This window comes from Taeniopygia guttata, chromosome 2, assembly GCF_048771995.1.
Source record: "Taeniopygia guttata chromosome 2, bTaeGut7.mat, whole genome shotgun sequence".
NCBI lineage: Eukaryota > Metazoa > Chordata > Aves > Passeriformes > Estrildidae > Taeniopygia > Taeniopygia guttata.
In genome coordinates this window covers 113,538,804-113,552,780 of record NC_133026.1, presented here as the reverse complement: position 1 = coordinate 113,552,780, position 13,977 = coordinate 113,538,804, and the positions used below count along the sequence as shown (strand labels likewise).

General features: G+C 38.9%; 1 protein-coding gene across 7 annotated transcripts in view; it reads right to left on the bottom strand.

Moving 5' to 3' along the window:
• LYN (LYN proto-oncogene, Src family tyrosine kinase) overlaps positions 1–13,977 on the bottom strand; it is a 49,569-nt gene that overhangs the window by 2,442 nt on the left and 33,150 nt on the right. For all 7 annotated transcript variants that reach the window (XM_030266218.4, XM_032746973.3, XM_012571959.5 and 4 more), the window contains exons 10-12: positions 12,870–12,946; positions 5,778–5,931; positions 4,272–4,403 (exon numbers count right to left, since the gene is read on the bottom strand). In XM_030266218.4, coding sequence (XP_030122078.1) covers positions 4,272–4,403; positions 5,778–5,931; positions 12,870–12,946 — 363 coding nt within the window. The remainder of the gene's footprint in view (positions 1–4,271; positions 4,404–5,777; positions 5,932–12,869; positions 12,947–13,977) is intronic.

Genomic DNA, 13,977 nt, shown 5'->3' with positions numbered 1-13,977 from the left:
CCCTTTCTTTTACTTCCTGTCACTAACCCTTGAGAAATTGGTTCACAGAACAATTTCAACACCTACTCTCGGAAGGTCAGCTATGCTAGGGCCAGCTTTTGCTATTTTAGGCTCACCACTTCCTACCCAGAAACCTGCCTTTAGGCTTGTCCCTTCCTCTGCAAATCTAATCATCCCAGTGGTTGCTTTACTTTCTCTGGCACAGACTCTTCTGCACTCAGTGATTGCTGTTTGTTCTGGTGGCTGTGCATGCAGGAAGCACCTGTGCTTCAGCCTAGAGATTCACATTCACCAGAGAAGGCTTTTCCCTTTTGAGAAAGGTATCACAGACCTCTCAGCTACTCCTCAGGCTAAATGCTCCACGTAGCACAGTTCTTCCCAAGCCTGCAGTTTCTCCAGATTTTCTCAGGCCATTCAGCCTCTGGTCAGGTCCATGCAGGACAGTCTCCTGCACACCAGCTCCCCAGAGGTGCAGGGAGAGCAGCTCTGCTTGGCTGAGAGGAGGGAGGATGGGTCCTGCTCTGAGCAAGGTCAAGAGTGGAGATGCAGATGTGGTGCTCCCCTGAATCCTTGGTGCAGCTCTGTTGCTGCAGGCTCTGCAGACCTTTGTGTGTATTATCTGACTGCTATGGCTGTGGGTAGAGCCACTTGGCAAGTAAGGACACATTTGAATTACAACCAAATGACAACTTTATCCACTATAACTACTTGGATTATTCAAGATGACCATAGTTCATATAGTTGACTTCAACTCAAGATTGTTGGCTTCAAGCTTTTCCAAAAATATCCTCAGCCATGTAATCTGAGTCTGGATCAAAGTGCTTACTTTGGGCCCATCTTTTGTATTTTCAGTTCCTCTTTGGAAGGAGAAGGGAAGTTTTACTGAACTAATACTGCCCATGTGCAGAAAAGAAGTATTTCAAAGGAGAGGAAGGGCATGTTGTCACAGAATAAGGAGTTACTGCTATACAGAGACAAATTAAATGCAGGAAGAAAGTCAATAAAGCATTTTATAGAGAACAGTGATTGGACTGCTTGAATCTCAAGAAATGGATTGTATATAATATATGCAGTAAAACAGTTATTCCTCCCATACAAAATCTTAGTTAACTGTGCTGCTATGTGAAGATTGCTGCTACCAGGCTTTTGTGCAGAATGGGGATGATTTTTTGGGTTTAAGTACTTCACAGGATTGTGCTTAGATCTGTTGTCTGCAGGACTGATTGTTACATTGTGAATGATAAGGACAAAGCCTGTGTTTTAGCTACCCTGCAGGAAAACTATCTGTTTAGTATCCATTTGAGGTCAGAAGCAAAAAACGAAAAGACTTTTATCAGTATCCCATAGTAGATATGTCATGTACATACTTCCATGTGCTTGGGGTTTTATTTGAAACAAAAAGGGTTAGCCACAGTCCAAACAGGATTCTCAAAATAGCTACTTGTTTAACTTTACTTTTTAAATTTTTTTTTCTTTTTTTTTTCGTTTAGTAGATAAAGCATTACCTGTCTTATCATATGTACATCCTAATCAGTAACTGAAATGTATTGCACATATGTATTTATCACACTTACACCCACTTGAATACTAAAGTTTTGGTACGTGCCTGTTAATTTATGCTGTGGTACCTGTAAGGTTTCTCAAATACATATTCCTTGTTAGGGCCTGGGAAATGATGTGAACAGAGTGGTATGGAGGAAGGATCCCACTGTACAGAAAGGGTCATACCTTATGAAGAATAGCAGGCACAACTGGGATGCAATTATGGATGTTGCCAGTATTGACATACTGTGTAATCACCCAGGAATTAGGTTTTAACTACCAATTCAACTTATGTGCCCAGAGAATCAGATCTTGTCTTATATTTCAGAGGTAGTTCCTGAAAGTCTAGTTCCACTAATGGCTTTGAGTTTCTCAGGAAGCGAAACAGCTGTTGGAATTTAAGAACAAAGATCACAAAAGCTCCAAGTTTCTTAGCTAGAAATGCTTCCTACCAAGTTGAGTACAGGTATTGGCTACTTGCCAATTTCAACTCCAACTGTTTCATATGCAGCTATAAGCTGAATGCTCTGGTTGCTAGAGCTGGTTAATAATTGAAAATATTACTTTGAAGCATTCCCACTAGAAGTGAAAAATCAATTTACTGTTTCTGTCCAGTGGCTATTGGTTACAACCTATCACCAGGTTATTATTGCCATGCTGGGATACTTTGCCTTTATTTGTCATATCTCTTCATGTAAAGTAGATTGGTCACCCATGTATTTTGCTGTGATTCTGATGCTCAGAATCAACTTTCAGTCTTAAAGGCTATTTCAATTTATACTTATATTTAAAATAGGTATATATCTCTTATCCATTTTAATGCAATACCTACAAATATCAAAATAAAATAGCTGCAATATTAAAATCTTCTAACACGCAGTCAAGAGCCTTCCATATGTAACTGCTGGTTGATAAATTAATCCACAGTGCACGGAGTATTTATGGTATTCATAAAAATGCTCCCACATTTAAAAAAATATTGGCCAGGCTTCCCCTAGAAGAGAGATTTTCCCACAGTATGCAGCAGTGCCACGTCTGCTGTACAGATTGACACTGTTCTTAGAATAAAACCATGATATGGCTTATGGAGGTAAAGAGAGAGCAGATTTAGCTGCAGAATTAAGTATTGGATTGTGTTTTGTATTTTTGTAGTGCTGGTTTCCAGGTGACCTTGTAGATTTGCTCTTAGAAGGACCATTTTCTAAGCAGAAATTCTTCAGAACTAATCTTGTGAGCCCAGCTCAGTGCAGGAGCTGTCTGTAGACAGAGGCAAGTGCTAATGGGGAAAAAAAAAAGGTATTTTGACATTGGGAAGAGCCATGCATTTCTTGGCTGCACGCATCTCCCTTCTGATCCTTCAATGGGACATGAGCACTGTTTAAGAAGAGCTTTGGGAGGACCTGCTGTGCTGTCAAGTATTTCATAGCCTTTACCTACAAACTCACCCAGACCACCTAGCTGTGCAAGCAACCCTATCACCTCATGAAGTTTAAAGGGACTAGTCTCGAGCTTAAGTGCTTTCCTGGCCTAGAACTGTGCCATGAGAATGTCTGGTTTGGCTCTACCTCTTGTATGGAAAGTCACTATGTTCTTCCATAGCAGTGAAAAGTGGGCTGCCATCACCCCCTTCCCACTGCCTGAGTCTTGTGGGATTTCCCATCTCCCTGTTCCAGAGGTGTTCTGCCTACTTCCACTTCAGGGACTCGGGTCTGCCTCTTGACCATCTCTGGCAGTTCAGGATGCAGAATTCCAGCTGCTCATAAAGTAGTGAAAATGTTGTCACTGTTTAAACAGCAAGAGCTGCTGCACTGGAGGCACTGGGAAAGCTTTGCTTGGATGAAATATCTGATCTCCCTGTCCTGTCAGGATGCCAAGGTTCTTCTCAGAAGTTACTCTGCCTATGAGATGTGCAGTGCGGGTGAATATGGCTGTACTTTTCCCATTTGACCACAAGAGAAGGGAATTTAGGGCAATTTCCCATAATCTCAGTAAGCTTAAATGAATGCAGTCTATTGCCCAGAATTAATAATCTATGCCTGAGATGTAACAATTCTATGTGCATAAAAAAACCCTTTATACAAGGTGTCTCTCTCTGTGTGCTGGAAACATTAATATATATTTTGTTTAACAATGGCAAATGAAACATGAAGCACATGGCCATCTCACAGCTACCCAATGCAGCTCCATTTGATGTGCACACCTCCTGACTGTATGGAACAACAAATGTTAAACATTCCTAGTGGTACATCAACACTGCTTTAGGGTCTGCTTTCATATTTGTTTAGATTAGCTGGCACTGACAAATTATTACAGCCTATTTGCTTGTGAAATCTTGCTTTCTTAGTATCTTCACATATTATGCTATTACATCCCCAGCAGCTTACAGAGCACTGCTAGAACTTGCAGCACTGCATCCTCTCCATAGGACTGTGCTTCTGTCCACAAAACAGGGATGTCATAAATGCAGGATCTGCATTTTCTGCAATTGTAGCACCTTTAGAACATATAAAAATTACTATATACCCATGGTGCCATTAGTCTGTTTTCTAAAATTTTGCCCTGGAGAGTCGTGTGCCTTACGCATACAGCGACTAAGTTTTCAAAGCAGTAAGATTATCTGTAAGACATTTTTCCAATCATCAGGGTCACTACTGTCAGATGCCAACTGAATATTTTCTTTGCCTTTTAGTACCAAAGTATAAATGCAGAGTAAAAACACAGGCCCATACCTGGATAAGGAATCTTCCCATATGTAACAATTTCATACAGGAGAATTCCAAATGACCACACATCAGATTTAATAGTGAAAGATCCATAGTTAATTGCCTCTGGTGCCGTCCATTTAATAGGGAATTTTGCACCTAAAAAAAAAGTACAGTCTCAAATAGCCGCTTTAATCCATTTCACATTTAGCCATAGATGCAGAAGCAGTAATAAGACATACCTTAAAAAGTAATATCTTAAATTAGTGTGTTTCATATCAAACTAACTGATTCCAGCATTTGCCATATAAAAGCAAACTTCTTTTCAGTTAAATAAAAACCTTCAGGCAGCCTTTTTTGGGAATACTACATAAATTCATTTGACAACGAGGAGTAATAAAAGCAGAGTCTCTCCAAGCCCTTTTTAGCCTGCTCTAACATTCTGGCAAAAATACCAGGTGAGATAGGAAACTTTTTTGATAGCAGAAAACATATCAAAGAAACTTCACATAGAAAATTTATAACCTGAGAAGTTAATTTAATCAATAGACAATGTCCAGAGCTAGTTAAAACCCACAGATATGGGTCTGTACCTCTGAAAATTGCTTAATCAGACCTTCCTGCTGATCTATTTAATTACTATAACTCAGTGCCTGCTGAATAGCTCATCTTCGTTTAATCTCAGCTGTAGTACATTGTTATCTTTCTTCATATTTTAGTTCTTCCCCTCTCACCTACGTTACCAGAGTATCCAACCAGAATGTGAATACTCGAGGCAGAGTCTTTAAAAGGAGAAGGGCAAAGCCAGCCAACAAACCACTCTGGAAAGTTACCCTTAAGCATGGAAGCAAAAATAAAAATTTTCTCTACAACCAACAATGCACTTCTTGAAAGGATCCTTGACCACATTAGCAAAACACTCATGGCAAAACCCAGAAATACACCTTTCATAGCATGTTTTTCCTCTAGCCAGTCCTGACCGTGTCGCCTCGTGCTGAACAGGGATGTGACCCAACCTTCCAGTGTCCCTACTATGCTGCTGAATATGCAAATTAATACTGCAGCTCCTCAAACAGCTTCCAAAAGTAACCAGTTCTGCTAAAGTTTTTGTTGTTAACAGCCACTACACCTGCTAGGGTTTCTTCCTTTCCCTAAGTGAATGTAAGTCCATGAGGCACTTAAGGATGTTAAGAGAATATAAGATCACAGTTTCTTGGCCTTTAATTCTGTGAGATGGAAGCTGAGACTATGCAATTACTTTGTTCAATTTAGGAAAAAGTTGTGTGCAGTTAAATACTCTAGGTTGTCCTTGTCTTTCAAATTTATTTAAAATAAACTTGTCAGAAAGCTTGGGCAGCACAGAAAGGTTATTTGTTTCCTTTACTCATTTTAGAAGTTGTTGGCATTAGAATGCTGCCCCTAGGAAGCTGTTACAGCACTTCCTACCTGTGCTTGGTGACCATATTTCTGTTTTATACAGCCTCACTGCCTCCCAGAGGCAGAAATTTTAAAGACAGAAATAAAAGTACATACCTTCCCTTGCTGTGTATTCATTGTCTTCGATCACTCTTGCTAGTCCAAAATCAGCAATTTTGCACATCAGTAAGTCTGAAACCAGAACATTTGCTGCTCTCAAATCTCGATGGATATAATTTTTTCTCTCTATGTATGCCATCCCTTCTGCAATCTGTAATAAAAGAACAACTATTTTGATATTTCAATACCATAGAACTCCATTAGCAGGTCTGATCCTTCTTTCTTCAAAGATATCAGCAAAGCCACATCCATTTATTCATTGTGGGTGTCTTTGGAGAATTTTTTAGATGGAATCCAGGAAAGGGGGATTTGCCATGGAAAACCTATGCACAGATCCAGTCCTGAAAAACACTGCTTACAGTAGCAGCTCTGAAAGAATTATTTGAGTGAATAACAGCTGGCAGGATTAGAGACGTATGGAAGACATTTCCTGAAACAGAATCTTGAATAAAATGTTCCTAAGATTTCTATTAAAATATCCTCTTTCCTAAATTATTAACCAGTTTATTTTCTAAATACTAAGAAAAATAGAAGGAATTAATGAGTTAGGATACAGGGGCTCTGATGAAGCAGGTACTGATAAGGCAACAGTGCAGAGAAAGTTAAAAAAGCCCAACAACTTTCTATCTACCCAATATAAGCCTGGACAATTAGGAAGCAATTATGAAGACATGGGGAACAACTGAATTTTCTTCTGCGACAACACATACCTGTTCAAACTTGAGGAGTTTGGCAACATCTAGCTCTCAGATAGTATCATAAGTAAATATAATCTGCATTTCAGCAGCCCAAATTGATTTCCAAACCAAATTAAAGAGGATTAATAACCTCAAAAATATGCAGAGGGGATGATTTTTTTCCAGATAATATTTTTTTTTTTCCTTAAGAAGAGCATTTTCCTTTTCAGGAAAAAAAAACAGAAAATAAACTGAAATAATAGTTTCTAAACTCAGAGTAATAAAACTGATGTGTAGACTGTATTCTGTCCAAAAGTTTAAGTGGAATTAAGAAAAAAAGAAACCCTGTCTTTGGGAGCCATCAGTTTTTATCTTTCTTGTGAGACTGGTGATGGGACATTCCCAGTCAAGGTTCCACTGGTACCTTTCTGGAATGCCTGTGGGAGGTGACAGACCCCTCTTGGCCACATGGTTTGGGGAACACCCACGCCCTCAGACCTGCCAGTGAGCAGCAGTAAAGCAGTGAGGGTGTTTCACCAGTGCAGTCCCTGGCATCTTCACCCCGCCTCCTGAGGTGCTCCTCTCAGCTGTGCAGCAAAGCAGGCAGAGCAGCTGACCAAACTTGAAGAGAACATGAACATCACTTCTGCTTATTCGTTTTTGAAAAGTCCCCAAGGGCTACTGCCAAGGCACACACTGCCACCACTTACAACAGAAAACGACACGGTCTTTGTTCCCCTTTTTCGGTTTAAGCAATGGAAAAATAGAGCCACTTGCCCTCCCACTTCCTCCACTGCAAACATCTTGTTACAGTCAGATACATTCTTCAGAGAAGTGTGACACTGCCTTTGTACAGTGCAGGGGGGTTCTCACACTAAAACCAAAAAGCAAGTCTGATGAAGAGAATGAGCAACGCCTGCATTTCACATTTTCTAGAAATAAGTAAAACATTTACTAATGAAGGAAGTAGCTACCAGTGAATAATTGCCACAGAGAGTCTTATAGGGGCTTACAGACACCATGGAAGAGCAATATTTAATTTATAGTCTGCTCTGCGTCTCTCTACTCCCTGTGCCATTACATGGGTTTGAGGAGGGGAAGGTTTTGCTGTAAGATTGATGCTGAGTTTGGACTGGCCAGCACTGCAGATACACCCAAAATGCAGACAGGTCTGGTAATGACACCAAAAATACATCAACCACCACAGAGGAATTAGCTTCCTTCCTTCTTCCCTGCACAGATAGAACATTTGGGTGAACTGCTGGATAGGGAATGAAGAATCACTTCACAAAAGAAACATTTGTGATTGTGATATTTAGTTTCCAAGTCCAACAAAGAAAAGCCATTGGAAAGATGATTTTATTTCCTCTTATTTCTGCTAGATTCACTGAAAAAATGCAGAAAATTCCAAAGTAGGAAAAAATTGACAGCAAGGAATTTTGAATCAAGAAGGAGGGGAAACACAGTGACCAAACAACTGAATTCTCACATCTGGTCATGTTAAACCTTTGCTTATAGGAAAAGAAGAAAATAAAAAAAAGAGATTTTTTGATTGAGATGGGTGCCAGAGCCCACATGATAACTTCTAATGATTATTGTCAGGTTTTCATTGCCAAATGAAATGTTAATGCTAGAGAAATTCATATGAACAAAAGAAAATTAAAGCCTTTTTCTCTCTCTTTTAATGATCATTGGTACCTGTCAAGACTGCTCAGCTACATGTAACATCTATTCGGGAGCAGAATGGGAAAGCTAATTTGGGCTTCAGGAGTATCTTTTGTGGCCTTTAAAAGAGAATTCTGCCTACACTACTCAAGTGCTACTGCCAAGAAGGGAGCAGTTCCCAGCCACCTTTAATGAAGTACTGACACACACTTTTAGAAATATTAAAATTAAATCCTTTCAAGAAAACCCCAAACAAATCTCTACATATTAGGAACCATGCACCCAGGGTAAAAATGAAAGAAAAGTTCTCCAGGAGACTGTGGAAGTGTTATTGATCTGGACAGGGCTGTCTTTGGTCTGGAACTAACCTATCAATAACTGTACCTTTCAATAATGTGCAGATGCATAATAAAATAAAATATACTTCTTGATAATAGAGTTTTCAAAAAGACAGTTCATCTTCCTATGACTCTTTGTCTATGAAGAAGGTGTAGACCCTTTGTATCTGGCCATTGAAAATTGTTGCAAAAGACACATAACTTCAAATGATACATCTGTGTAATAACAATTTTCAGTTTGCAGCAGTGCTTATCCTAAAGGTGAAGTCAGGAAAGGTTGCAAAATCATATTCCTCTTGCCCCAGCCAAGCAGCTATGTAGTTAAAGCAGATTCACAGGGAAAAAAAATTATTATAAAAGTAATGTATAATTATCACTGGAACATTATAGTGTATCATTAAAAATCAAAGAAGCATGAAAAGGAATACACAGTGGAAATGTCACAATGCCAAATAAAATTTAAAATAAATTGTAATCTAGGGATGACTTTCTACTATGACTTTTAAAAAGAGGGTAGAGAGGGATTAAAACTGCATCAAAAATCTCTATTAATTTTATTCTAAGTTTACTATTATTTCAATGGCACTGTAGCCTTGGAAGACAGAAAGAAGTTACCAGTCAAGCTGTAGATCATAGAAGAATTAATAAAAGTATCAGCACTGCATGAGAAAGAAGAAATGACTGTTTTTAGGACAAAGATTTGACCCTTTTGAAAGTTATGAGTTTGTTTAGTAAAAACAGGTATAATTTTCTTAAGCACAGCCACTACACTTGTGCATCCTACACAGAAGGTAATGGATTTGCATAAGAAGCAGGAAAAGTTTACACATACAAAAGGTTTGCGGAATTCATGTCATATGTTTTCAACAGATCTAATCAAGCAGGAACAACCATGAATTCAGGAAATGTGAAACAAAGAATTGGAGGCTCTTCTGGTAAATTGCCTCTGAGGCAAGACAGAAAGCAGCTGAGTCTTCCAGCTGCTTTAGGAACTGAAGGAGCCAGGCTGGTGCTGACTTCTACGGGAGATGCCACAGCTCTACTCTGTGCTAAGGTAGATAGAATGTGCTTGAAGAAATGTTTGCAAAACTCAGTTTCCCTTAAAACATTCTCATTTCAGAGGCTTCTAACATTCATCTCCAACGGATAAAATTGTCTTTGCCAGGGCATAGCTAACATTAAATTCCCCCAGCCCCTATTCATATGCACTGATTAAAACACAAGAGATACCTTCAGCTCTGTCAGAGAGCAGGTTGCTTTAGAAACTGAGCTGGACCACCTTCCTAGCAAGCATTTTCTTGCTATCTTTTCCACAAACCTGATTTCATAAATCGTGACCATTAGTACAGAAAGTAAACCACCAAAGTCCAGAACCCACAGCTGTAAGTTAAGGTAGGCACTAGATGTAAGTGTAACCCAGTAACAGCTATCTCTGCCAAAAATGTCCATTCAGCAGGTGTGTTCACCTAGACAGCTAAGTCAGTATAGCAGAGTAAGAGTGTATTTCATTACTTGCTTGATAAACACTTACTTTAGAAAAGTTTTCAATTTCACCTAGAGGAGCAGTCCTCATTATGCAAAGTCAGAATGTTTCACCCCATGCAAACACATATTTTTCTCAAGACTCTTCAAGGCAAAGGCGTAATGAGTTCAGAGAGTGGAGCACTAAAAAACAGCCTGGCGATGCAAACAACCCACAGTGCTCCTCACTAGGAAAATCAGTTCAGATGGGGTTTCCTGCACAACTGCCTTCTTTACCCAGCTAATGATCAGAGACCACATCCTCCTCTCTATTTCTCCCATTCCCAGTCTCTCCTGTGTCTTGTAACATCTCAGATGGATGAGGGAAAACAAAAAGATAATGGTCAGCTACCATTTCTTGCATTTACAGAGTTCCTGAAAAGCCAGGATAAAGGAAAGTGCTTTGCCAGAATGGTATGATCAGGGACTAATGAAAAGCTCGTGTGTGTCCATCAAGGAAAAAAAAACGCCTGATCTCATCTAAGAATAAGTATCTTCACCTCTTCACCACAAGCTTTCTTCCATGTTAATTTTAAACACTCCTGAAACATATCCCTTCAAATTTCTTTCTCCTTCACTCTGCAGAGAGGTTAACATCACTTCTTGTAAGAATAAATTAGTGTTCCATTTGTACAAACCAGAGTCACGCCAAAAAACTACACGCATTTTGGGCTCTCCTTTACACACAGCCTACATTCAGGAAAAGTGTGATCCACAGGTTACCTTAGCAGAGGTATGAAAAGATTTTTGTCCATCTTTTGCCCTAAAGACAGAGAAGACTGGTTGGAACATCTCTGTTGGTGAGAGGGCAATCTCTGTTCTGGAACCACACACAGGCAGCCTGCAAGTCTATTCCACACACTCCTGTTATCACACAGTGGCATTAAGGGCTCTTTACAAATGTGCTCAAAGACCCTACAAATTCTTTCCGTAAGAAAAATCCCAGTATCTCTGTTCCAAAGTTTTGTTTGGGCTTCAGCCAGAAATCCTCAGAGAGGCATTCCCGAACAACCCTTTTGGATGGCTGCAAGCCAGTCTCAGGAATTTCTCTTGATGGTCTACATCTTATATGACAAGAGGGACTTTTCACATCACCTGTGCAGCACCAGGTCCTGGCCTCTGGGGCCCAGGGCAGGAACTGGCTGTGAGAGGTTGCTGTCAGACTAGGGTGACAAATGATGTCCTTTTGAAGTGACCTTCAAAGCTCTGTGAATGACAATCTCTGACCCTTGTTATCTTGAAGTGATTTACACAGAGTTGCTCTTCAGTTCATTACCCTTTTCAAACCTTAAATTTCTAAAACCAGAGTATTCATTTTAAATAAACACAATGTCCCAAACTCCAATATAAAGGTCTGCTGTGAAACCACATGTGCTTTTCTCTCCACATCTCAGGTCTGCTTTCACATCAGCACTCACAGATATTCCTTTTTTCTCTTGAATTTTACACATTATTTTCAAAGCTACCTATTTTCTGCCCACTGTTACTCATCTCTTCAGACCATGACCTGGGGTCCAGCAGTTTTCCACATCTACAAAGTTCTTATCCCACTAAAAATAAAATCTCAAGGACAAATTGCCCAAAGAGTTCAGAAAATGCAAAGAGCCTATGCCACACTAAACCAATAAGTATAGGAAAATTAGTTCTTCTATTGAGTCTATGTGAAAGAAAAACCTATATTTGAAATATTGAACATCTACATAACAATATGTGATATATAATATACCATAGAATACAATAGTTCCAGTTGGAAAGGACCTTCAGTGATCATCTATTCCAACTGCTCTACCACTTCAGGCCACTTTAACCAGAAATTAAAGCATATATTAAGGAAATTGACCAAATGACTTTTAAAATATACAGGTCTGGGGCATTGATCACCTCTCTAGGAAGCCTGTTCCTGAGTTTGACAGATTTTTGGTAATGAAATACTTCCCAATATCTAATCTTGTAATTATTTGTACATCAATAATTACATTAAAGTTATATATTATTCTTATTTTGAATTTTTGGTATCAATTCCTAATGCTTTATTATACCTATTAATATTTTCCCATCTTTCCTCATGAATTATAACAAATTAACATAATGGGGTATAAAAATCTGTAAACTATTATCCATAAAAAACAACCCCAAAAAAGATTGGTTAACAATAACCAACCAGAAATGTCATCATTACCTATTACTAACATGAATTACAACCTGAAAAACCAGAATAATTACTCTATTTTCATTACATGCCTCCCTGGACACCTAATTCTGATAACTGTCCAAGACAAAACACTGGGCTCTGGGAGCTTTGATTTAAGCTTTGACACACAAATCACTCTGAGTCTCTCTTCAGATTTCATTTAAGACAGAGATAATTTGAATATTTTGAAACAATCATCCTGGTTCATAAGTCATACACTAGTACCTGAAACACCATTTCACAATAATTTACCTAAGAATTTGAAGCCAAGAAGAGTATACTGAGGTTAAGAGGAGTTTGACCAGTTAACCTAACTTAAAAGTGAAAAAATGACACATTTATTAACTCTGAAGGGCTCTGCTAAGCAAAAACTCACAAACTTGTCCTTACATTTTCAATTTGTAGATGATCAAATTGAAAGCACTCTTTTCACAAAGGAAGGCAGCTGGGTACCGCTGCCATCTAAACAGGTCACCAGCACTATCTAAGAGTTAAGCCTAACCACATATTCCCTTTGAAAACTCTTCCATCTACTTCCTCCTTTCAATTAACCATATTTACTCAAAATTGACCTGTGAATTACTTCTCTTTTAATGTAAAAGATCCTTAGGATAAAATGGCCTCGCATGAGTTTCAGACTCTAATAGAGGTAACTTCAAAAAAAAAAAAAAATTTGAGCACGTTTTTGAAGTTTTACCTGAGCAGAAAAGTCAATTAGCTTTGGAAGCAACAATTTACTTCCTTCATCACTCTTCAGAAAATCCAGCAAACTTCCTGTTAAAACAGAGAAAGATTAAATCAGTGCATCTTATCACAATAATAAATGTCACATTGGTTCCCCAATCTTCTGGATAACAAAACTGATGCAGTGAAGTATTTTGATGTATTTTCAAGTTGACTACAGTATGATTTAATGACAGGAACACCCAAATCAGCGTGTCAGACATTCAAGTTTTGCTATTTCCCTGGCTGTAGAAAACTCCCATGAGACCCTACCTCAGTTCAATGGTGCTGAGTTTGATAAGCATCCTACTCTATGGACCATCAGGAAAGCTGTCTAGGAGAGTCACATATATCAATTCTTTCCAAGCCATACAGACCAAGTGCCTCAACATTTGTTCATTACGTTACCAGCAAAATTGCTTGAAAACAAAGCAAAACAAGAAAAGCTACTACCCAAGATAATCTGAGAAGTAAACTTTGCATATTTTGTGTAGTAATGCTCTATAGAGTCCGTTCCTAGTAATGCAGCCACCCTTGAAGGACCATTCCTTACCCACCTCATTATAAACACTTTTATCAATTCAAGTCCTACATAAGGAAATTCCTAAGGTTTGTTTTAATTGCCTTGCTATGATACCAGAAACAAAAGTTAGGTAGGGAGTCCAAAGAAATCACAGTTATTCTGGGGGTTATCCTCTGATTCAGACACAATAGAAAATCCCGCATTTAAGAAAACTGTAAAAATGGTTTCTCTCACAAATGAAGTAATGAGTCATAAAATTAAAGTCTTAGCCCATCTTAAGGATAGGTGCGCCTTCCCTTAATATTTCAGCATTCAAAAATAACTCTACCATTCCTTTATTAAAAAAAAAGGGAACTAGTTTAGGAGAAGCAGAAGAGTTCACTAAACTATTGCTTGCAGATTGTCATGGTTTAACCCCAGCCATCAACCAGGCCCCATGCAGCCTCTTACTCAGTCCCCACCACTGGGACCAGGGAGAGAATCAGAAGGGTAAAAGGTGGAGAACTCATGGGCTGAGATAAAGACAGATTAATAGGAAGAGAAAAAGCAAAAGCTGTGC